This window comes from Schistosoma haematobium, chromosome 7, assembly GCF_000699445.3.
Source record: "Schistosoma haematobium chromosome 7, whole genome shotgun sequence".
NCBI lineage: Eukaryota > Metazoa > Platyhelminthes > Trematoda > Strigeidida > Schistosomatidae > Schistosoma > Schistosoma haematobium.
The window spans coordinates 1,603,241-1,627,317 of NC_067202.1; the positions used below are offsets into that span (position 1 = coordinate 1,603,241).

The following is a 24,077-nucleotide window of genomic DNA, read 5'->3' on the forward strand; positions in this document are numbered from 1 at the left end:
GATTTCAACCTGTGAAATTTCTAAAATTTCCACAAACCCATTCTGATAAGAATATGTATCATCGGATGGTTTGAAGTGTATCCCGCTCATACATCACATACTCCGGTGACAATATAATTTACGAACGAACCAATCAGATTAAAGATAAGGGATCCTTGATTTTGGCGGGAAATTCATTTATCCATTTGGCTAAATATCCTTTTGGCATTATAGCTGATATCAGTTCATAATGAAAACCCTAAATTTAATTCTTTACCTTAATTATCAACTGTAAATCGTAATCTTAATTCCTCATACTTGATTTATAACCATCATTTGGCCCTAGTAAGTAGATAGACATCCTCAAGGTCACTTTAGCGTCGTTCAAAGGTCGTTCATAAATTATAGGTCTCACCAATAAAAAACTAGCATATTACACACTCGTTCATTTGACCTTGTTAAGCCTTGCACTTGATTGGATAGTTGTTGTCTTGATAGATAATGCTTGTCTGTGATTGGTTTATTATTTATAAATCTGATCGAATATTTCAAATGAATTTTTTCAGAGTGAGATTGTGGAGATTGTTAAATTTTTTTTTGATGAAGATAATGAATCGATGAATATTAGACCATCATTGAAGACTTGGAAGCACTGGACAATCATTTTAAACTAGCATGAGACTCTTCAACAATTCGCATCCATGATTTTACACATGGGAATTGAATCCCAAACCTTTGGTTTCATACACGAACACCTAATCTCTCAACCATTGAGTCAGTATCCAACGGTGTTAATCTGTAACTTTAATCAATCTACAAAATTTCACAATTATCTTCCATTGTTTGAGATTAGATACTTGTTTCTAGCTGACACAGATTGAACTTTACTGATTATGGCTTCTCATTAGAACTCCGAGAATTACCTCACGAAGCCATTGATAATGTGTCGTCAACATTCACTTCAAAATGTTCATTTTATGAGTTAAATGGTGTATGTAATTGAGTGTATAGAGCAAAAATTACAATGAATGTGTTTTCAGATGTAAAACAGAATAGATCGACAAATTGTACATGGTCAACTACATATTATTAGTGTTACTTAACTGAAGCGAGAGAAAGAGAGAGAGAGAGAGACAACAGTGTTGATTAGAGATGTTTACTGATTGGTTGAGCCTCCAAATGTCCTGATACGGTTGAAAGTGAGGAGAGTTATTTCTCCCTCTCGAAATACTCTCACATGACCATGCGTATACAACCACTGTCAGGGAAGTCATAATCACTGACGTCTCACGAAAAGGATGTTGATTACAAAATTGTGAGCACGAAAAGAGAATGCCCAGCAGGGTCTTTAACCGTGTTGGTGGATATAAAGGATCAACCTAGGGGACTTTAAATCAATGATCCACATGAACTCAAGTTTCCTGAAGGAACAATTGGTGTATCAACCTATTGTTGGTCACCGGTTACCATAGTACTCCTAACATTGCTCCATTACCTTGTGAACCAGACCTTCAGGTCGAAGGCTCCGGGTGTGGGTACCCAGCAAGTATTCCAGCCCACACACAAATCAAGTGACTTGTGTGATGCATATGTATTCGATGCTTCTTTGTACCAATATTTAAGTGTTCAAATAAATAAATTGTGCTATTTCTCTGTGTTTCAAGAAACTTTGTTCATTTTCTAAAGTCCAATCAATCCCTAAGTTTGATATATATGTATATTGATGCTTGTTTATATGTATATACATATGTAAATGTATAGGATAGTTTATGTATTGTTAATACTGGTATATTTGAAAGTAACATATGCTTATCTACTTTATTTATGTACACATTACATAGATCCCATGAATTATTGCTTCAAGTAGTAGGCAATTGTAAAATACATTGTTTATTGTTTAGTCATATCTATTAACAAAGTGTATCTATGTAGTCAACAAACTATCTATACGGTGAATATTCTCTTTGTTAACGATTCATATGAGTAATGAATATAATAAAACTGGGCAATGTGATCCATTGATCAATAATATCCCAGTACTAATTATTCCCAAATAAATACAATTATTTCAATAGTTAAGATCATGAGTCAATTGAAGGTAGATTATCATGGAAAACCTGAAAGCACTGAATGCCGTTTCATCCTAGGTTCTGGGTTCGAATCTCGTGAGATGGGATTGTGGATGTGTACTGCCACAGAGGACTCCCACAATAAGACGAAATGACTGTCTAGTACTTCTAGATTTTCCATAGTAATCTAGCTTCAATTGAATCATGATTTCAACTATTAAAATTTCTATAATATCTGCAAAAACCCCTTCTGATATTAAATACAATTATTGTTAGGTATCAAGGTTTGGACAGAAAAAAAGGGTATCTCAATTTATATTGTGGTAAGATACATCTTTTGGATAAGATTGGAAAAAGTATCGTGTAGTGACAGCCTTGAGTTGACCAATCAGGATTGAGACAACTCCCCATGTATATCACGCGAAATTTCAAGTGCATTAATTGTATGTTACCATTAACAAAATAGAATGCTTAAAATCAATAAAAATATCCCTTGTGCAACTAAGAAGTGAATTTAGGGTTACAATACGTACTTTCTCATAAGGTAGATCGTGTATTGAAGTATTTTATATGATTCAATACATAGTCAATACATAGCTGTGTGGAGAACGCGATGGCGTTTAAAGCGAATGGTACTGGGTTCGAGTCACAGAGTGAACATCAACTCTGAGATGCAGGTACATCCAGCTGACGAGTCCAAAATGGGACGAAACGCGCGTCAAACTGGATTCCACTACTAGTCACTATCCATCATCGCTTACATAGTCAATAATGTTTAAAGAAACCAGATATTCTTCTACTCTCATTCTTAATATAAATCCCAACTCCAAGTTTGTTTGTTTTTTACGTTTGTTAACGGAAAAGTAGCAAAACATTGATAACAGTTTATAATGAAAACTCTAACGCTAATTTATAAATCCAACTTAGAACTCCAGCATAATTCTTTAAACCTGATCTTAACCTTTTTTGCCTTATCTCTGGTATCCGTTGATGACGAAAACTGTACACGGTAATTACTGTAACTTGCAATACTACCCAGACTTCTAATATAACTAACTTAACCATTTTCAAATTCACTTGGTATTGTTTTATTTGTATCTTCTCATTGAAGTTTAGGACTGCAATTGATCAGCCTCTTGTTTGGCATATGAGCAGCCTATACGGACTGCCTCGATATTGCTTTAGGTCACAAGCTTTATGAGTAAATATGGATAGTGGCTAGCGGTGGAATCCAGGAAGCGTGTTTCATTCTATTTGGGACTCATCAGCCGAATGTGCCTGCATCTCAGAGCTGATGTTCACCCTGGGACTCGAACCTAGTACCATTCGCTTTAAACGCCATCGCGTTATCCACTTAGTTACTGAGTCCTGGATTCCACTGTTGCTATAACCAACTGCTCAATATACATAGACGACCTTAAGCAGTCAATACACATCAAAGAACAGGAAGACTGATAGTCTATATAGATAGTTATTATTCAATGAAGATTTCGATCAATCTAGTGTTGTAGAGGTTTTGTACTTTTTATTCAAATCATGAACTGATCAATATTAGGTAACCATTGTAAATCAACAAGCGTTAGACGGCGGTTTTTTGTTTCTTTCTACTATGCAAATCCTCAGTCACATCTATCAATTGTCTCAAACTTTATCGTTCTTTTACTGTTATTGTAATTACTCTCTGTTCATATCTTCTTCAATTCGATCTTTTCAACAGTCTGTTATCTATCGACATAAGCACCACACATCATGAGATTATTTTTGAACCTGTTAACAAAATTAACAAATATGGTAGTATGTTTTCTAAAACCAGTGGTTTCATCGTGAAACTTTCGTTTACCTTTCGGATAATATCATCAATATACTGTTCTAAGAGAAGTGAACCACTAAAGTTCCCGTACAATATGAATCACAGATTGTCAGTGTTGACCTTGAATTTGATTGTTTGCTGTTGTTGTTGTTGTTGTTGTTGTTGTTGTTGTTGTTGACATTTATCTTATCATTGTCCACCAACATATTTTGATTGTCTTTACTTTTGAATCGATTATTGACCTTCTTAGTTGTTTACAATCTTATGTCTAATTGTTTTCGATATGTTTATTAATTGCTTATTGAACTGAATACCATATGCCTAGGAATTCCTTTATGTTCTTTCAACATTGTCCCAGTATTCATGAGATTGCTCTAGAGGGATGATTAAACTTATCCTCTTAAACTCCTATCTCATAACTAGATTTCATTGTGTCTGTGTGAAAATTTCATTGATAGCTAATTAACTAACAACCATTATTACTATCAACAAATAACATCGAAAGAATAGTTCGAAAAAAAAACTCATCGACGAGACTCTAATTTATGGACGAGCCAATCAGAGGCGTTTTAGAGATTTCGAGGTTACGGCGCCAACTTCAGTGCTTAATGCTAACGTACGTTCGGTTCACGGGGAATTTTGTACGAAACGTGATAATTGATCGGCTATAACAAATGAAACGGCGAGACTATGATTTGTAGACGAATCAATCAGATATAAGATAATAGATCTCGGATTTCAACGCGAAAGCCTTTCATCCATTTGGCTAAATAAATCTCTGGTATTATAGCTGATGTCAGTTCGTGATGAAAAACCCATACATAATTCGTAATTAAGGCAAATTACGATAATTATTGCGAACTGGATAATAAAAGCACCAGTAACATTGGCTGCAGCCAGGTGCTAGAATATATACGGATGTTTGGAGAGCGTACAGAGTCCTACATAGGCTTGGTTATGTGCATCGTGTCGTTATCCACAAGTGGCATTTTGTGGACCCAAGAACCGGAGTGCACATAAACAATATTGAAGCTATGAGGTGGAGGCTGAAAGAGTATTTGAGAGTTTATCATGACTCCAGAGGTCGACTATTCCGTAGTCGTATGGATGATTTGCTCTACTGTATGCATTACGATTTTAGAACCTCTGAACCTCTTTCTAACCTTGACAAGTTTTTGAACCACGTATAAGAAGTGTATCCACTATATTTCCTTGGTTTTCTTGTAAAATATTTTTACTCTATACTGACTGTTTGCTGGTTGGCTAGTGCTTCTCAAGGTCACTTAAAGTTCTTTCAAAGTTCGTCCATAAATTAGAGTCTCACATAACTCATCATTTAAGGATCGTTGTTCAATGATGACCAAATTTGTTTCACTCAGTCCATAGTCTATGATCACTTATATTTCAATTGCTTATTAGATATTGTTTGCTGTTTGATAGTAGGAAAGACTTATATTCTAACAGTTGAATTTACGAGTTGATCTAAACTAGACCACCATTGAAAACCTGGAAGGACTGGATAGCCGTTTTGTCTTATTATGGGACTCTCCAATAGGGCACATCAACGATCTTGTATGTGAGACTCCAACCCAGGACATTCGGTCTCACGTGTGAACGCCCAACCACTAGAATACTGAGCTGGCATTCAATGGTGTTTATGCCTAACTCCAATCGGTCCATGATCTTGCGTAACCCTGCATCCATTGTCCAAGGTGAATAACTGTCTCTACCCGACACGGATTAGACTCCACTGATCACAACTCCAGGAAATTGATCTTAAAGCTAGTTAATAGTGAGCACATGATTATTACCAGAATGAGGATTTATGGAGGGTTAGGAGTAGCGGTCAGGGTAGGGTTTAGGATTAGGGGTTAGAGTTAGGGTTTAGAATGAGGGTGAGGATTGGGGTTTAGGGTTAAATTTAGGGATTAGGTTTAGCTTAGCCTAACTCATGAATTCAACTGTCAAAATACTACAATCTCTACAAATTTCTATACAAACTTATATTCATTTAATTCACTTTGAAATAAGTAAGACATCATGCTAGTTGATACATTTTGATTGACAATATAATTTGATTGAAGTAATTGAAGTAATCGGAATGATTGATTCTCATACTATTTGAAATGAGTATATGTTACCAATTCAAGATTTATCGGTCAATAGTGAAACAATGGAACCATATCTATATATCTTAGATACTTTAAAGAATGATGGACAGTTTATAGTAACCTGTTATTGTTGACAGTTTCCTGTCATAGACAAATAAACTGTTATGTAATCATTTGAAAGAAATTTCTTCCAGTCAATCAACAATCAATCAATTAATCTATCTATCTATCTATATACTTATAGATACCTATATTAGTCAATCAGTTTGAATGACATTTCAACAATGTAAGTATTGTACATGTGAATTCAAGTACATTAAACAATAATACACATTCTAATGAACGAAATAACTATTCAAACATATTTCATAATACTTCTTTACTTACTTACTTACTTACTTATACCTGTTACTCCTCGTGGAGGAGCATAGGCCACTCACTAGCACGCTCCATTCAACTCTAACCTGTGCAATCCTTTCCATCTCTTTCCAGTTATTATTTATCCTTTTCATGTTTACTTTCGATTCCTGATATTCTTTGGCCTTCCTCTTTTCCGCTTCCCTTCAGGATTTCAAGTCAGGGCTTGTCTCGTGATGAATTTTGATGATTTCTGTAATGTACGTCCTATTCACTTACGACAACTTTTCCTAATTTTCTCCTCAGTTGGAAGTTGGTTTATTCTCTCCCAGAGAAGGCTGTTGCTGATGGTATCTGACCAATGAATGTTGAGTATCTTGTGTAGACAACTATTTATAAATACTTGTATCTTCTTGATGATGGTTGTGTTAGTTCTCTGAGTTTCAGCTCCGTACAGGAGAACTGTCTTGACGTTTGTATTGAAGATTGTGACTTTGATATTGGTTGAAAGTTGTTTTGAGTTTCATATCTTCTTCAATTATAGGAATGAGGCGCTTACTTTGTCAATCCTCGCATTTACGTCTGCATCAGATCCTCTTTGTTCATTCATGATACTATCCAGATACGTGAAACTTTCCACCTCTTCCATAGTTTCTCCATCAAGTGTGATTAGGTTGATGTTCTCGGTGTTGTATTTGAGGATCTTGGTTTTTCCTTTGTGTATGTTGTGGCCTACTGATGCAGAAACTGCTGCTACACTAGTTGTCTTCATCTGCATTTGTCCGTGCGTATGCGATAGGTGGGCTAGGTCATCTGCGAAGTCCAAATCATCTAATTGACTCTAAGCTGTTTATTGTATTCCGTGCTTTCCTTCGGATATCGAGGTCTTCATATTCCTTTGGTACATTATAATTATTCATTGACCAGATAGCAACTATAATGTTGATTGTAAGCAAAGATGAATTGTGACTAACAATCGAATCCGGGATGAACATTTTGTTCTAATTGTGACTCGTCAATTAGATGTACCTACATTTTAGAGTTGATGTTCATTCATATTACTGTTTAACTTTTCTTAAAACGTTTTTGCAGTTAACTAATATTTTTTTAATTGTAAGAGTATTGTATTTTGTCGTTAGTAATTCTGAAGACTGGTATAGTTCATAAATTTGTATTGATGTAGATATATGGACTCTCCGTATCCACCAACCCGGTTAAAGCGCCGAACATTCGCTTTTCGTCCTCTCACTCTGGTAAACAACATCCTCACCTTGAGAAGGCAGTGAGTAGGACTTCCCTGATAGTGGTTGTATTCACGTGGCCATCTGAGAGCATTTAGAGATAGGGAGTTGACTCTCTCCTCTCTCGGCCATACCAGTGCATTTGGGGGTATAACGCCTAGGTAAGAGGTTGCTCTGTTGATGCAAACGACTGACTTTCAGCTAGTCAATCAATAGAGATTTTTTTTGGGATTTTCAAAAAAGAACGATAACATTCTGTCTCTGATTTAGTATGTAATAGTTTAAAACCCCCAACATAGTTCAATTCAAATCGGTTATAATCAGTGAGTTACAGTTTCATAACCGACTTGATTGATTCTACACATTCTGACCAAGTGATTAAACAGTATTATACTGACCAAGTTCAGTATACTAAGGGTTTTTATGTATATTCAACAGGATTTAGACCCAACCCATTGATACGAATGAATACACATCTTGGATTTCACTGCTAATTACTATCCAACTAACAATACCTTGTAGTAATTCATCCAAGAGACTTAAACATCAATGTTAATTGAATATTATAGTTGTGTAAATAGTTGTTATTATCGAATGAGTGAATAAGTCTAGACATATCAATTGCTTGTATAATAAACCAAACAGTTCACATATAGTCTCAAAATTAAATCCCTAGATTGAGTAATTATGAACGAGACACATTGTGGTTGACTGTACAATTACTCATGATCTCAGCTTACATGTCGTTATCTTCGTCAGAAAGATCATTCTATGTATATATTATATACCTATGATATCATTCGGTTTGCCAATTAAAGCGTCCTAGTCATTTCTCAGTTTTGTTGCTGTCATTGGTGATCGAACAAGTGTATAGGAAATGTGTATGTATGGATTCAATATTATTGTCATCAACAAGAACACAGGTGTCGACAACCGAATGTATTCGGTCACGAAATCACAGAACATCTCACTAAAATCTGAGAACCATACAGTAAATACTTAATTTGCAAAATATCAGTCCATTGTCTCATATTTCATTGTTCGTGCATTTTCATACCAGTTGTTTTCCGATCCTGTTCTTTTCTTCTCGATGTTCTACTGAAATACATTATATTCCTGACTATCGTTATATACTACTTATGTGGATATAAGTAGCTCACATCACACTAGTCCCCCTTTAAAGCAGTCATTCTTGCGGTGGTTCTGCTCACCGTGCCACTTTCATTTTTTCTGAAGTGTGTGAAACGCTCTCCGTCAAAATGTCAAGTCTTCAGCGCGCTTACCTCCATAGCACTGTCGACCTGCCGGGGCACTAACATCCAATATCACCTGGGACGTTTAACGCCTGTGCTCCAGCGACCTGCTGAGCCATCTTCATCCGTTGTCCACCCAGCAGCCGCACATCCCGTTGCTACTCTCCGTCGGCACCACCCACCACAACCAAATCCACCTCGCCAAAACACTCCACTCGATGTCACCTCTCCGCACCATACCGCCGCAACTGACACTTCAACTCCAGGCCCACAACGTCGTCCACAAGACAGCATTCTCCCCACCTCCTGGTTGGGAGCGATACCAAATGGATTCAATATTATAGCTTGTAATAGGATTTAAGTAAAGTCAAGTTCAAGTCTCATTTGAAGTATTAACACTAAGATCTAGTCATATTTAAGTATCTAATTTCAAATAAGACGTTATATCAGTATCAAGGTGAGCATGTGATAATAATAATACATAATTAAACCTAGAATTTTTCAACTATAAACCTTAGAACAATCATCTATGTTACATTTGTTGCTGTTGTTATCGTTTCTGCATTTATTATTCTTTATTAGGTATTGTCTCTGTGGACGGTTCATTAATATCACAGGAGATAATTCTTGGAGCTGATCGGACTTATCAAAATACTTTCAAAGGTGTAATTGGTGGTAAGTTAATTAGAAGATGAATTTTTTCTCTCCTTGATTTACCATTCTATATCAAGTATAATGTAAATAGTTAACATTAACATCTTGATACAATGCTATGTTAAGTCATAAAAGCAGGTGGTTTTCTTAAGAGGCCACTTCCCGACCCTTTGATCAGAGGTCTAATCCACAAGGTAGTGAAGAAAAGTTGGGAAATGCGGATCCATTGTAGTTGGTGATCAAGAATGGGTCTATACACTATTCAATGTTTAAGGGTCCCAAAGTTCATGTGAAGTGTTGATTTAGAATCAGGGTTTTCCAACTCCCCTGGGTGAATTCTCCGTACCCACAAATCCAGTTTAATCTCCGAATATTCGGTTTTCGTTTTCTGAATTTCGTAAAAATCGCTTCTGCCTCAGTGATTAGGAGTTCTATGGTAGTGGATATTTATGTGTGGACATATAAGAGGATTTGGATAGGGAAGGTGAACTTTTTCCATCCTCGGCCGTACAAAAGTACTTGAGGGCTGAAACAAATTGAATCAATAGTATTTCTTAGCACTTTCAACCTAGAATTAATATAATCTAAGATATTAGAAAGCGATTCTGTGTAGATAAAGTCATCGTGATGTATCATAACTGATGACATAATGTTCTATGTGCCTAACCCTTATTCTACTTATTCTATTATTTTATCTAGTTAGTAGTTTCTTAAAAGTCATTCATGATCACAAATTCATTACACTTCTGCCTTGTATAATTAACAGTTCACCTATCATGATCACATTGTAGAACAGATCTAATTATTGAGGAAAGTTGATCCCATATTCGTTTAGATAGACATATGATTATTGAGATAATGTACCGATCAATGTTAGACTAGATGACCGTTTCAACTTAGCATGGAATCCCCAAACAGTGAGTATCCACGATCCCATACGTGTGATTCGAACTCAGGGCCTTCAGTCTCGTGTTTGAACCCTTAACCTTTAGATCGCTGAGCCGGTAAACAATAATTAAATAAGAAAATATTTTAAAAGTGATTAGGTTTTCTTACCTTGGAGATAAAAAAAGTAAAATTTGTACATAAAACTACCGATCAATAAATAACCATTTCACTGTATTTGTAATGAACGAGAACTTGGTAGGGGGGAAACCAATTTATTGCTTGGAGCAAAATTACAGAATACATTCCTTCAGTTGTCCTTTACATAATCCTGTTATTATTTCTCTCTATTTCTTTTCCTGTTCTCTTCAAATTAATCTTCTGCTGTCAAGGTATTTCACTTTCGACTGCTACTACATACTACTTATATCTGTCAACATAAGCATATTTTGGTAAAATAATAAACTACACAATATTCACTAACACAGTGATACATTAGACTGAAATACAGAAGATTTAGTTTCTTTAAAAAAGAAATCTAGAACATTTTATGTATATGTTAGTTTATGATGATTTATTACTGATAGTAATTTATAGACGAACCAATCAGATGAAAGACAGCAGATTTTGGCGCGAAATTCATTCATTCATTTAGCATTTTAGCACTTGGTCGATAGCATTCAATCTGCACTGAGAAGGACTTAACACACATGACATTGATCACCACCCGGATAGCCCAGTAGTAAAGTCTCTGACTGTGAAGCTGGGTGATACGGAATCGAATCCGTCAGGGAGCACCAGTCCCCTCAAGATTACAGGTACACCTTGCTGACGAGTGCCAAGTAGCACGAAACCCGGGACCAGGGTTTCCTGTTGACTACCTCCAACCACCATCTTATCTCAACATAGTTCACGGAATGTCGAGTCACCTAGACTAGTGGCCATATTGCAACTTGGTCGATAGGATTTGATCTGCACTAAGAAGGACTTGACACACATGAAATTGATCACCATCCAGTGATTAATCAATTGTGATAGCGTTTTGGCACTTTAGATGATGTTAGTTCGTAATGAAAACCCTAAATCTAATTCCTGACCCTAACTATCAATTGTAAATCATAATCCTTATTCCTCAGATTGATTTACAACATGTACTTAATCCTAGTAAGGAAAAGGACATTCTGAAGGTCACTTGAGCGTCACCCAAAGGTAGTCCATAAATTGCAGTCTCACCTAAAATTTCTTTGAAGTTCAATGACTGAAGTTATCAGTAATGATTGTTAACAAAACATTCGATAGTTTGATAACAAAACGATCATTGGAATCTTTCTTAAAGTCATATTATTTTGATTCAGTTCACAAAAATTGAATTGAGAAATGAGGATTGATTTGTGAATTTACAAAATGTATCAAACAGTTCCTGATTTTCATTGGATATTCAACTCAATTCAAATCAATCTCTTTTCTATAACGTGCTATCATTATTATTACCATTACTATTACTATTATTATTATTATCATTACGATTACTGGTGTTATAATTACCATTTATCGATGAGTGTCGATATTCGGGTTAGATACGTTTGACATTATCATTATCCTATGAATAAGGTAGTAGATATATGTAAACTTTATCGATTTAATTAAGTACACACGCTCTCTCTTTACCTCACTGCCTCCCTCACTCACTCTCTCCTCTCCCTCTCTCTATGTGTACCTTTCATTCTTATATTGAAATAGTGAAAAATGGAACTATGATAAACAAAAAGAATGTACAAAATGTATAATACTTATTTCAATGAATCAATTACATTGAATTTCTATTCAGTAAATTTTTAAGAAGAGTTAAGAAAAACAAACAAGCTGCTAGTACTAGTTAGTGTATCATTAATTTGGCAGAGTTTTAATTTACGGCTGTGAAACATGGCCATTAAGAGTAGAAGATACTCATAAGCTACTAGTATTTGACCACAGATGCCTTAAAAATATCGCTCGCATCTGCTGGAATCACCAGGTAAGTAATATTGAGGTTAGACGTAGGGTATTAGGAAGTGATGATGGTAGATCAGTTGATGAGGTAGTGAGTCTTCATCGACTAAGATGGTTGCGCCACGTGTTATATATGCTTGAACACCGGTTACCACGACGTGCAATGCTAACCGGTGTTGGAGATGGTTGGAAGAAAGTTAGGGGTGACCAAACCAAAACGTGGCATCAGTGCTTGAAGTCACTAACTTCTAGTCTGAACCATGTTGGTAGGTGCACACTACTTGGTTGGGGTCCGCGTGACTATCGTAACCAATGGTTAGAGACTCTTGGTGACATGGTTCAGTATCGATCAGAATGGCGTCGGTGTATACACTGTCTGTCTTCCCTTAAACTAAGAGATTAAAATCGCTTCATATCTTTCTTTCTATGAAGTAATTCTTTCTTCCTATACTATATCCTTATTGCAATCTTTCTTTTATATATTACCACCTCTAAATTAACTACTTTTATGAATCCGGTGTTCATCTTGTTGTGTTAATAAGATATGGCAAATTGGACCGATGCATATATATGCCTGGTCCTACGTTGTAACTGAATAACTGGCTGAGAGTGTATCTAACAGATTGAGAATAAATTCAGAATAGGGTTAGGGCTTAGAGTCGTGTAACAGCCGCCAGTAGGTCAAATAGAAGTTTATGATAAAAGGAATATGAGTATATATAATCTACTTACAATAAGAATATGTATAATAATAGTTTATAAATAGTTCCCGGAAGTTACCCATAATTGAATCTTCTTCGGATACGATATCTCCTCTTACTTGAAAACCAAAAAGATTTATTCTTATTCGAATAGATTTTTGTCAGATGACCTGCGACCGTCTTGGAGATGTTGTACAATTTCTCATATTACTTGAGTTCTTTCCATTTTTATTATCATCCAATGCAGTTAATATGTTTAATGGTATATCGGGCTGTAGATTACTTCCAGTCTCCCATTCTTGTCTAATCTGCTGTAGTTGGTTTGCATATTCCACCCATATCTTTTCTCCCACTTTTACTTCATAAATACTTTTTCCTTTTCTGAGGATTATAATTCCGATCTTCCAAGTGGACTTCACTCCATGGAAATCTCTTGAAACTACCATCTGCCCCACACTGAATCCTCTAGACAATTCACTATATACTTTATTGAATTGTTGTTCCATTCGTTTGTTCTTTCAGAGGCTGATTTTAGGTCTTGGTTTGATATCTCCCATTGACATTCTAATTTTTCTTCCAAATATCTCTTTTACTGGGCTTTTTTGATTAATGATTGAAATCATGGGTCAGTTGAAGCTAGACCATCACGGAAAACCTGGTAGCACTAGATGGCCACTTCATGCTTGTATGGGACTCCTCAATGGCCTTGCGCATCCATGATCCTGCCTCGCAAGATTCCAACCCAGAGTGTATCTTTATCTCTCGCGAATGCTTAACCTCTAGACCACTGAGCCGATATCTAACGATGTTAATGTCTAACTTCAACCGATCCACAATACATTCATGCATAGATATTTCCGATAAATCTCCCCTATAGGAACATATGTACGTAGACAAATATACATATGTGGATATATCATTCTTCCAGTCTTTCTCTCTCTAAAAATTGTTTTCATAGCGTCATAAACTAGTTCTGTCCTTTTAATTACTTCTCGTTCTATCAATTTGATATGATGAATCATTTCAATCGTGTGTGTGTGTGTATGTGTTTGCAAGGGGGTGAGGTAGAGGATGGTGATTGCATTATTACTATGTATCTTACGTAACAATTACTGTTACCACTATAACTATCTAAAATCATCATAACAAAGTGTTCCCCTCCTGTCAAGAAACATGTTGGCATAAAAAAAACATAACGGTAGAAAACGATAAAAAGATGTAAAAAAAAAATAACAAGCTATACATGGTTATCAAAATGATAAAAGATATGAACTGTAAAGAAAACTATCATCATCATCATCCATTATTATCAATGGAAAGTGTTGCTCTCTCTTGAAGAGAAAGAGAGATAAGGAGAGAGCAAGAGAGAAGGTATAACGCTATAAATCTGTCTAAATTTGCCAAACTGATGATCATATTAACTGGTAACATTTATCATTCATTCATTTATTCGTTTGATAATGGTATTGGTAGTGATAGGCTCTTTATTTGTTTTTCATTAATTTAATCATAAACAATATTCAATTACATGTGTACACAAAACAACCCCCCGCCCTCCCCCCACATAGTTTCTCATTTCTTGATTGTATGAGGTAAATTTATGATATGATTACGTAAACGTATGTAAATGTATAGGGAAGCTTGCAGGTTACAGTATACAATACACTATGACTGTGTATATTGTTATAGAAACTATTGTATTCTATATATATATATATATATATATATATATATATATATATATATATATATATATATATAAACAGTTCTGTTAGAAACCCAACAACCTATTCACACTTGTTCTATAATAATTGATTTCTATATTTGATAGTGTACTAGTTTGAAGAAGTTACTTCAAATTGGATTGATACAAATCAACATTTACTGGGATTAATTAGATGTGAATAAATGATCATGATGATTGGTCAATATTTCAATGATTATGATTGGCTAGTTTTATTGTAACTAATAGGGTAAATTGTAGACGATACTTTCTTTTAATTTTATGGATTCAAAATCGAACTCAAAGCTGTTGCTATGTGGTATTGCTTTTAATTAATTTGAGCGGTTGGTGGTGATCGAACTCATTCATCATTCTGATGTTCTATGTGGATTATTCGGAGTTCACACTTCGAGGCTTGAAAAAGCGATACGGGCTGCTTGATGTGTAAAGTTTTGTAATATGAATTGTAAGAGAGTCGGCTTGTGTAATTGTGTATTTAGGTATATACGAAGAGTACGCTTAAGGCTCACAAAAGAAACGTAATCTGAGAAGGTATCTACCCTATGCGTAGTCATATCAGCGACCTAAATCATTAGGTCGAACGCACAATAAAAAAGATATAGTAGCCAATACCATAGAGAGATAACCATCAAACATTCCTAAAAGCGTGCTTCTGCTTGTGTGCGTGTTATAAAGTGCATGGACGAAAGTTTTTGCACTAGTGGTATACATGCAATGCGTAAGAGACAGTCAGTTGTAGCATATACGTTCGAACGGAGCGCTAAGAATGAATATGCCTATATGTATACTATGAGATGCATGGTTGAAAACTTATGTGTTACTGGTATGCATGTAACGTATGGTTTTCACGCGCCATGCCTCAGGGGGTTTCGGCTTCGTCAGAAAATCACATCCACATGGTGGGTTTGTGAACTTTTTAAGCGGAAACCATTTCCAGAAAAGCCGATCGGCTTCATCAGGTAAAGTTTGATCAACTTTAATACAGATGGAACACCACAGCTTACTTTTATGGGTAGGGTAGTTAGAGTTGGCTTATTGAAAATGCTGCGATATATCAATTCATTCCCCAATGATGGAAAACCATTCGGGATCTGACTCATGAACAGTCTAAAAAACTCATTGGGATTTCTCAGTTTCACTGTTCGTGGTCATTGTGCTATTGGTTCAAGAGATGGTCATATACGAACACGTCATTAGCTGACTTTATAATTAAGTAAGTTGATTACACCGGAAATATTAAGAATCTCCGCTAATATGTAACAAAACTCACTCTCATTTCAATGTATTCTCATTGAATCAAAATTATATTTGCGTATATACATAAATGTGTATAGACCAATATATGTCACGTCCCTCTACCCATTATTATTCTTATTTTCCATTTAAAATACAGCTTTCTACTGGAACGGACAATATTTAATTAACCAAGTTGGTTCACTTGTCTCCAATACTAAAGTCATGGTGGCCCCAGGTAGAAATGTTGCTAAAAATATGGATGAAATAGTTGTGGTGCTTATGCCCGAATTATTAAAACCAATTAAACCAAGCATACCTGATAATAAACCATTACCGGAAGTTCTACCAGATGGTATAATAGCAGGTGGTGTTGTTATGCCTGGTTTAGGTAGTAGAAATGAAGATCATGGAGGTATAATTCATATATCTGGTAAGTGATGTTTTTATTTCTTGTTTGATAAATGAAAACTATATTTATTGATTATTAACGTCAAAAATTGATTTCACGATAAATCATCACAGTTGTTTTGTCTTAATACGAGACACCTCAGTAGTACATATCAACAACCCCTCAACGAATTAAAGTAAACGAGTTACATGTAGACCATCAAATCATCATCCATTGAATTCACCTACAATATCATCGATTGTCTTCTTCTTCTACTTCTTCTTGGCGTTCATAACAGTTGAATTCCAATGAAAAAAAATACCACTTAGAACATTTAATACATTAATAAGACAATTTATTAATTGAATTCATGGAAAACCTGGAAGCTCTGAATGGTCGTTTCATCCTAGTATGGGACCCCTAAAAAGCAGTGCGCATTCACGATCCCGTTCAGCGAAATATCGGCTCAGCGGTCTAAAGATTAAGCGTTTGTGCTTGATAACGATAGATCCTGGGTTCGAATCTCGCGAGTTGGGATTGTGGATGCACATCGCCACTGAAGAGTCCCACAGTTGGACAAAACGACCGTCCATGATGATCTAACTTCAATTGATTCATGGATTCAAGGAATAAAATGACTAAAATCTTCACAAAACCCCTCTCATATTATTAAGAAATGATTAGATTAGATGAAAACAATTAAGAATTTGATTAACTCATTACACATTTTCTGCATGAAATTACACTACTTGTATGTAATCATGTGAAATACCGAAGTCAGTATGTGGTAGTTATCATTTCAATGAAATAATTAATTGAATTATCAAATATTTCTTATTCATTAGAACACCATGGTGTGAGATGTTCATATAAATAGTTGACAACTAACGCCTTAGTAACTATACACATATCTATGTTTAATGAGTAATTGAATACAGAAGCTTATTAAATATCTAAGGGTGTTAGTTTGTAAACACCTACTACTTGTATTTTTATACCGGTTTTTATATTGATTGATTAATTGAGCAATGATAAATATCATATCTATTTAGTTGATCTTGGTATTTGATAGAAATCTGGTATTGATTTAGAGAGTTTGATTGACTATTGTCAACTTGGATCATTTATGGATTAGGTGAGATATTTGTCTGCCAACTAAAGGAATACATGTAGGGTACTAGCATACTATCATTGGTGCATTTTAGGAGTAAGCAATACTTGAGGTAGTAAGTCTTCATCAATTAAGGTAGTTTGGACATATGTTACGCATGCTGAACCAGCGTCTACGTTGATGGGCAATGTTTTCTGGTGTATGGATAGGCTGTAAGGGAGCTAGGGGGCAGCCAAACCAAAGCATGAGATCATCAGTCCATAAACTCACTGATTATTGAACTGAGCCATGTTATTAGGTGAAGACTATCTGGTTGTTTCTGAGTGGTGATTGTAAACAATGGTTAGAGACTTTGAATGACATGGCTCAAAATCGTTTGGAATTGCGCAGGTGCATCTGTTTTTCGTCTTCCCCCTCAAATTCTGACCTTCTGAATTCCTCATAACTTTTCTATTTTTATTTCACTAATTTATATTTCCTTCTCGAAGTGTGCCTTTGATGTCTAATCGTTTCTATCACCACTGGTACTATTGCTACTTGTATCATTCTGGAATTTGACGTGACGATTTCATCTCTCTGTGCTAATGAGATAGGGCAACATAAACTGATGCACATACGTAAAAGGTTCTATATTGCGACTGACTGAATGACTGACTTAGTGTTGATGGAGTTCTATCGAACAAGTTTGTAATGATTTGATACTATGTACACTATGTTTTATTATTAAACGATTCGAGGTATTCGGTATGAAACTCTATGGTGACTTAAATTTCGTGTTAGTTGACACTCGTCAGTGAGGCGTATCGATCCACAATTAGTCAATGTAAACGAATCAAATCATTCTAATGTCATATAATGATAACACAGCTTCAAGAACCCCAAAGAAAGCAAACTTATCAAAATGATGATGGTTGGAAACTGAACCAAATGTTGCATTGTAATCGAGTACAAATTAGATACCTATCTTTACAATACTGGCTCAATTCAATACCAACTGACTTAAAAGTTACATATCATTATATCAATTAGGTTGTAGCGTGGGGTTGAGTTGTTGTTGACTGTGATCACCACTACAAGAAGGTTCCGTACCAGATATCAGAAGGCAGTTGATGGCTGTAGTCGAGATGTATTTGTTGGCGATCTCGTGGTATCGAAAGGATACCGAGATCGTGCCAGGTTACAAGTGTGGTTACTGAGCGTAACCGAATTCGTGCAAGGTCACAATCAACGGAAGAATGTATGACTTTAGTACAGTTAAACAAACAAGTACAGTAAAACAACCAGTGGTACAATTGGTTATAATAATAATTGTTTCCATTAAACCAATCGCGTTCTCTTGATAAAAGTAGGTCACTACAAGGTTATCGTCAATAGTCGCTAGGACACCTTGGGTCTATGGTTTGTGTCAACTATCACTTATCAACAAACAGTACTTACAATCTGGAAATAACTGATATACCCTGGTGGACTCTAACTCTTATCATCCTCTATCATAATATGAGTAGTTGCCAGTAAGCTATTCAAGCCAAAAACTAACCTAAAAATGGTTAAGATATTCACAATATTTAATCACCGTGTGATAACCAGTGATATATTCATCTAGTCTTTGAGGTTGATAGGATTCTATTGATCAAGTTCCAATATGAAAACCAATCTATAAGACTTAACATCTCGTTCACTGTTTTTGTTTTTTCAAGTAGCTGGAGGTAGTGGCGGTGTATCATAACGATCAGTGTTTTAGTAGATAATGTTAGTTTTGATTATTTTAAAAGGTTTGTATTGTATTCCATTATGCGATATACAGTTCCTACGGTGTATCAAACTCATTACACAAATCAGAAGCATGTAAAGAGTTGTCTTTTTAATACAGGTTATGAAACTTGGGTTAAGACATTGACTAGGTGTCAGACTGATTTCCTTCGATTGTGCTTCTCACACATAATTTCTGACCTACCTTTTAACTCTGAGAAGGTTTGTGTATGTAGACCTGTTGCGCCTTTGTAACAAATCAATTTATCTGTTTATAGAGTTAGAAAAACACTTGATTGAACAAGCCAACGGCTATTTGGATTCAATAGCTAAGTAGATAACATAATCGTGTTTGAGACGAACGGTATTGGGTTCGAGTTCCAAGTAGGACGAAACATGCTCTCTGGATTCAACTGCTAGCCACTATCCATTTCTGTTGAAAAGGCTTATGACTGATGTCATATGTCAAAAGAGACTGGTCGATAGCAATCCCAAATACAAAAAGGGAGATGGAAAGTGACTTGAATGATAAAAACGTATGAAAGGAACTATTAATTGAAGTAGATCAAAGTGTTCAACTTCAGATAATATTTTTGAAAACATGGCAATTTTAGTCTAGTAAACGACCCAGCACTTCGTATATTTTAGATAATAAAAATGTTATATGAGTTTTGAGACATTTACAGTTGACTCTATGAACTGAACGCGGTTAGACAAGCAGTGTAAACTATGAGGTACTGGACACTGGTTTCTTCCTTTTGTAGGACTGTTCAACAGTGAGCATAAATGACTCCAAACGGAAATCTAACCCAAAACATTCAATAATCATGGTAAGAGGTTAACTTTGACACCACTAATTCGTCATAATCGTCTACTTTAGAATAATCGTCGACAAAATTCACTTACTTGTATACCACAGTGGACCTATTCTTGACCATATTTAAGTGTTGTTGTCGATAGGATTCAACAAATTGTAGGTTTCCCTGTATGCTAAACACAAAAAAAACATCTTGAACTGATAACATTCATTTTTGTTCAACTCTGCCTATGATCAACTTTAAATCATGTTGTATAATCTTGAGAACAGGGTGGATCTGATGCAGATGTGAAGGCGCGGATCGGCAAAGCAAGAGCAGCATATTTACAACTGAGGAACATCTGGAACTCAAAACAACTCTCAACAAACACCAAAGTCAAGATTTTCAATACAAATGTCAACGCAGTTCTACTGTATGGGGTGGAAACTTGAAGAACTACAAAAGCCATCATCCAGAAGATACAGGTGTTTATTAACAGTTGTCTACGCAAAATACTTTGAATCCGTTGGTCAAACACGATCATCAGCAACAACCTATTGTGGGGGGAGAACAAACCAGATTCCAGTAGAGGAAGAAATCAGGAAGAAGCATTAGAAGTGGATAGGACACACAATGAGGGTAGCACCCAACTGCGTCACAAGACAAGCCCTCACATGGAATCCTGAAGGCCAAAGGAAAAGAGGAAGACCAAAGAACACATTACGCCGAGAAATGGAAATAGACATGAGAAAACTGAACAAGAATTGGATGGAACTAGAAAAGAAGGCCCAGGACAGAGTGGGTTGGAGAATGCTGTTCGGTAGCCTATGCTCTATTGGTAGTAACAGGCGTAAGTAAGTAAGTAAGTAATCTTGAGAGCAGTTATTATCGTCAACGGCGCATACATAACTGACACAATTCAATAACTCACATTTTCATTTCATTATTGTAATCTATTCAGTTCATGTAAAGATGATCGTTTACAAGAGATAATTTCCAACTCATCAAATATTTTATAATATCATGCTTATTTCTTACATCTTGCATAATCCTTTACATTCTATCCTTTTATCTTCTTTCTAATCACAACAACTAACAAATATCAGATGGTAATATCTATGGTGCTGGTGCAACTGGAATCAATGCCGGTACTGGATTGATTCTTTCTCAAGCTGGTGGATTATTTGGTTTAGGCGGTGCTATGATTGATGGTCTATTAGCTGGATTACTATTAGCTTTGTTATTATTAATTTCTGCTTTAATATGGGCATGTTGGAGATGTAAACCTGGATGTTGTGGTTGGTGTACTGGTAAATCGAGCGGATTAGCTGGACGTAGTGCATGGAGTCGATTAGCTGCGATATGTTGTGCTGCTCCTGAAAGCGCTATTATTGGTAAGAGTCTTTTTAAATGAAATTTTTTAAAATCATTTCAAATTACTATGAATGTCTACAATTTATGAATCATTGTAAAGTGACCAATGTCATGTATATCAAGTCATTCTTAATACTGATGTAAGGTGATGGTTGGAGGTAGTCGATATCAAACCCTGCATGACCTATGTTTCAAGCTATTTGAAATTTCCCAGCAAGGTGTACTTGTAATCTTGAAGGAACTAATGCTCGTTGGAGAATTCGACATAATGTCAGGTAACTTCATAGATAAGGATGTTACCATTGAACCATGCACGTGACGACTGTACACTTTGATGTCGATTATTAAATACCTCTAAACCTAGATCCAAGGTTTCCTCACGATCACCTTCAAATACCATTATATAAACTGTAATTTGTAATGGTTTATATTCTTTCTTTTTTATGTTAAGTCCCGTTGTTTTGAACATCGACACCAGTATTTAAGTACATTCAACTAACGAGTTCAAAGTAGGACGAAATCACTAACTTTGCTTATGAAGAGTGTTGTCGTTTTTCCTCATGTTAAGTTGTTGCAAATCATTGAACTATAGTAATTTTTTATCGAGACAACATTTTATTCTTAAGTAAGATATCATCGTTAAACCTCAATAATTGTAACTCACTGAAGACAATGGTGGATGTATCGCTCAACTTCGTGGATTAGTTGAAGTTAGACATTAACACCATTGGATGCCGGGTAACTCAGTGGTCTAAAGGTTAAGCGCTCGCGCAAGAGACTGATAGGTCCTGGGTTCGAACTTCGCGGGGCAGGATCGTGAATGAGCACTACTGAAGAGTCCCATAATAGGACGAAACGGCCGTCCAGTGTTTCCAGGTTTTCAATGTTGGTCTAACATCAATCGGTTCATGATCTCAACTATTGAAATTACTATAATATCCACAAAAACCCCTTCTGATACGAATAAATATCAAACGAAATTAAGGAAAAAACAGATAAGTTGGGTTGGATATACGGACTTAACCAACCATTTAGTTAAGTTATGCCAGTGAAAATTAATGAATGTTTAGTTAAGATGTCTCGATATGCATACTTAGACATTTCCTATGAACAACATAGATAAAAAGCTTATAATATGTATCGAAAAGAAGATGCACTGATCGAGTTTAAAAGTGTTGAGAAGATTTGTTACTTTCTACCAACACGGAGAATACCAACCCAGTCACATTTAATGAAGAAGCTCTGAAAGATGTGGAATCTTTCACGTACCTGGACAGTATCATCGGTGAACAAAGGAGGATTCGATGCAGACGTAAAGGCGAAGATTGGAAAGGCATGGACAGAATGCCGACAGTTTATGAACATATGGGACTCAGAACAACTGTTATCTAACATCAAAGTCACAGTCATCAATATAAACGTCAAGACAGTTCTAGTGTATAGAGCTGAAACTTGGAGAACTACCAAAACCACTATCAAAAATGTACAAATATTTATAAATAGTTGTCTACGCAAGATATTCAATGTCCGTTGGTTGGATACAATGAGAAATAACTCACTGTGGAAGAAAGCAAACCAACTTCCAACTGAAGAGAAAATTAGAACAAGACGCTAGAGGTGTATGGAACATACATTGCTAAAATCATCAGACTGACGATGAGTTGATTGTACTACTGAAGAAACTCATATTAGGGCGAAGCAACAATACAATGCACATGTGGTGATTCGAAAAGTGATATTCTTTTCAATAATTCATTACTTCCAATGTAAATATCCACTGAAAACATTCTATTGAAACTTGGTAGTAGGTTAAAGTTCTGACAGTTATATGATGTAATTTGACTCAGTTTGTACTATGTTGATTGGCCCATATCTAACCAATCAGTATTAGTGAGCTAATGGAAATAGAGATAAAATTTAGTGTATTTTACTATCGAATCATTGTTCCTTCAGTTCGTTGGCATATGAATGTAGTTCACCTCCATATTTTACCTTAGTTTGAGAGAAGTCGAGTAAGGTATCGTGGTTAGGGAATACATTAGCTAGTAGGAAGAACAAAATGGATCTAGGATAATATTTCCATGCTAAGACGCCTTGCTTTTATCTGTAGCAAGAAAATCTGTGTTTAAATACCAGTATAAACAGTAACTTGTTTGAACAAAAAAACGCTAGTCAACATTATTACGTGTGGACTGTTTACAGTATCGGGAGGATATGGAGACTGTTGAATTCCATTGCAATCACAAAATAATCGAAGTTACATCACCAATGAATACCTAATTGTGTGTGTCCTGTCCACTTCCACTGATTCTTCCTGATTTCTTCCTCCACTGAAATCTGGTTTGTTCTCTCCCATATTAGGTTGTTACTGATAGTGTCTGGCCAACTGATCTGAAGTATTTTGAATAGACAACTGTTAATAAACACTTGCATCTTCTGAATGATACTTCTCATAGTTCTCCAAGTTTCCACCCCATACAGTAGAACTGTCTTGACATTGTCACTGAAAATTCTGACTATGGTGTTGGTGGATAGAGAGTTGTTTTGAGTTCCAGATGTTCTTCAATTCTAGATATGCTGCTCTTGCTTTGTCAATCTCCGCCTTCACATCTTCATCACATCCACTGTG

General features: G+C 35.7%; 1 protein-coding gene across 2 annotated transcripts in view; it reads left to right on the forward strand.

Moving 5' to 3' along the window:
- NRXN3_5 (Neurexin-3-beta) overlaps positions 1–24,077 on the forward strand; it is a 175,215-nt gene that overhangs the window by 124,177 nt on the left and 26,961 nt on the right. For both annotated transcript variants that reach the window (XM_051217780.1, XM_051217781.1), the window contains 3 exons: positions 9,403–9,495; positions 16,187–16,459; positions 21,181–21,468. In XM_051217780.1, the coding sequence (XP_051064203.1) occupies positions 9,403–9,495; positions 16,187–16,459; positions 21,181–21,468 (654 nt within the window). The remainder of the gene's footprint in view (positions 1–9,402; positions 9,496–16,186; positions 16,460–21,180; positions 21,469–24,077) is intronic.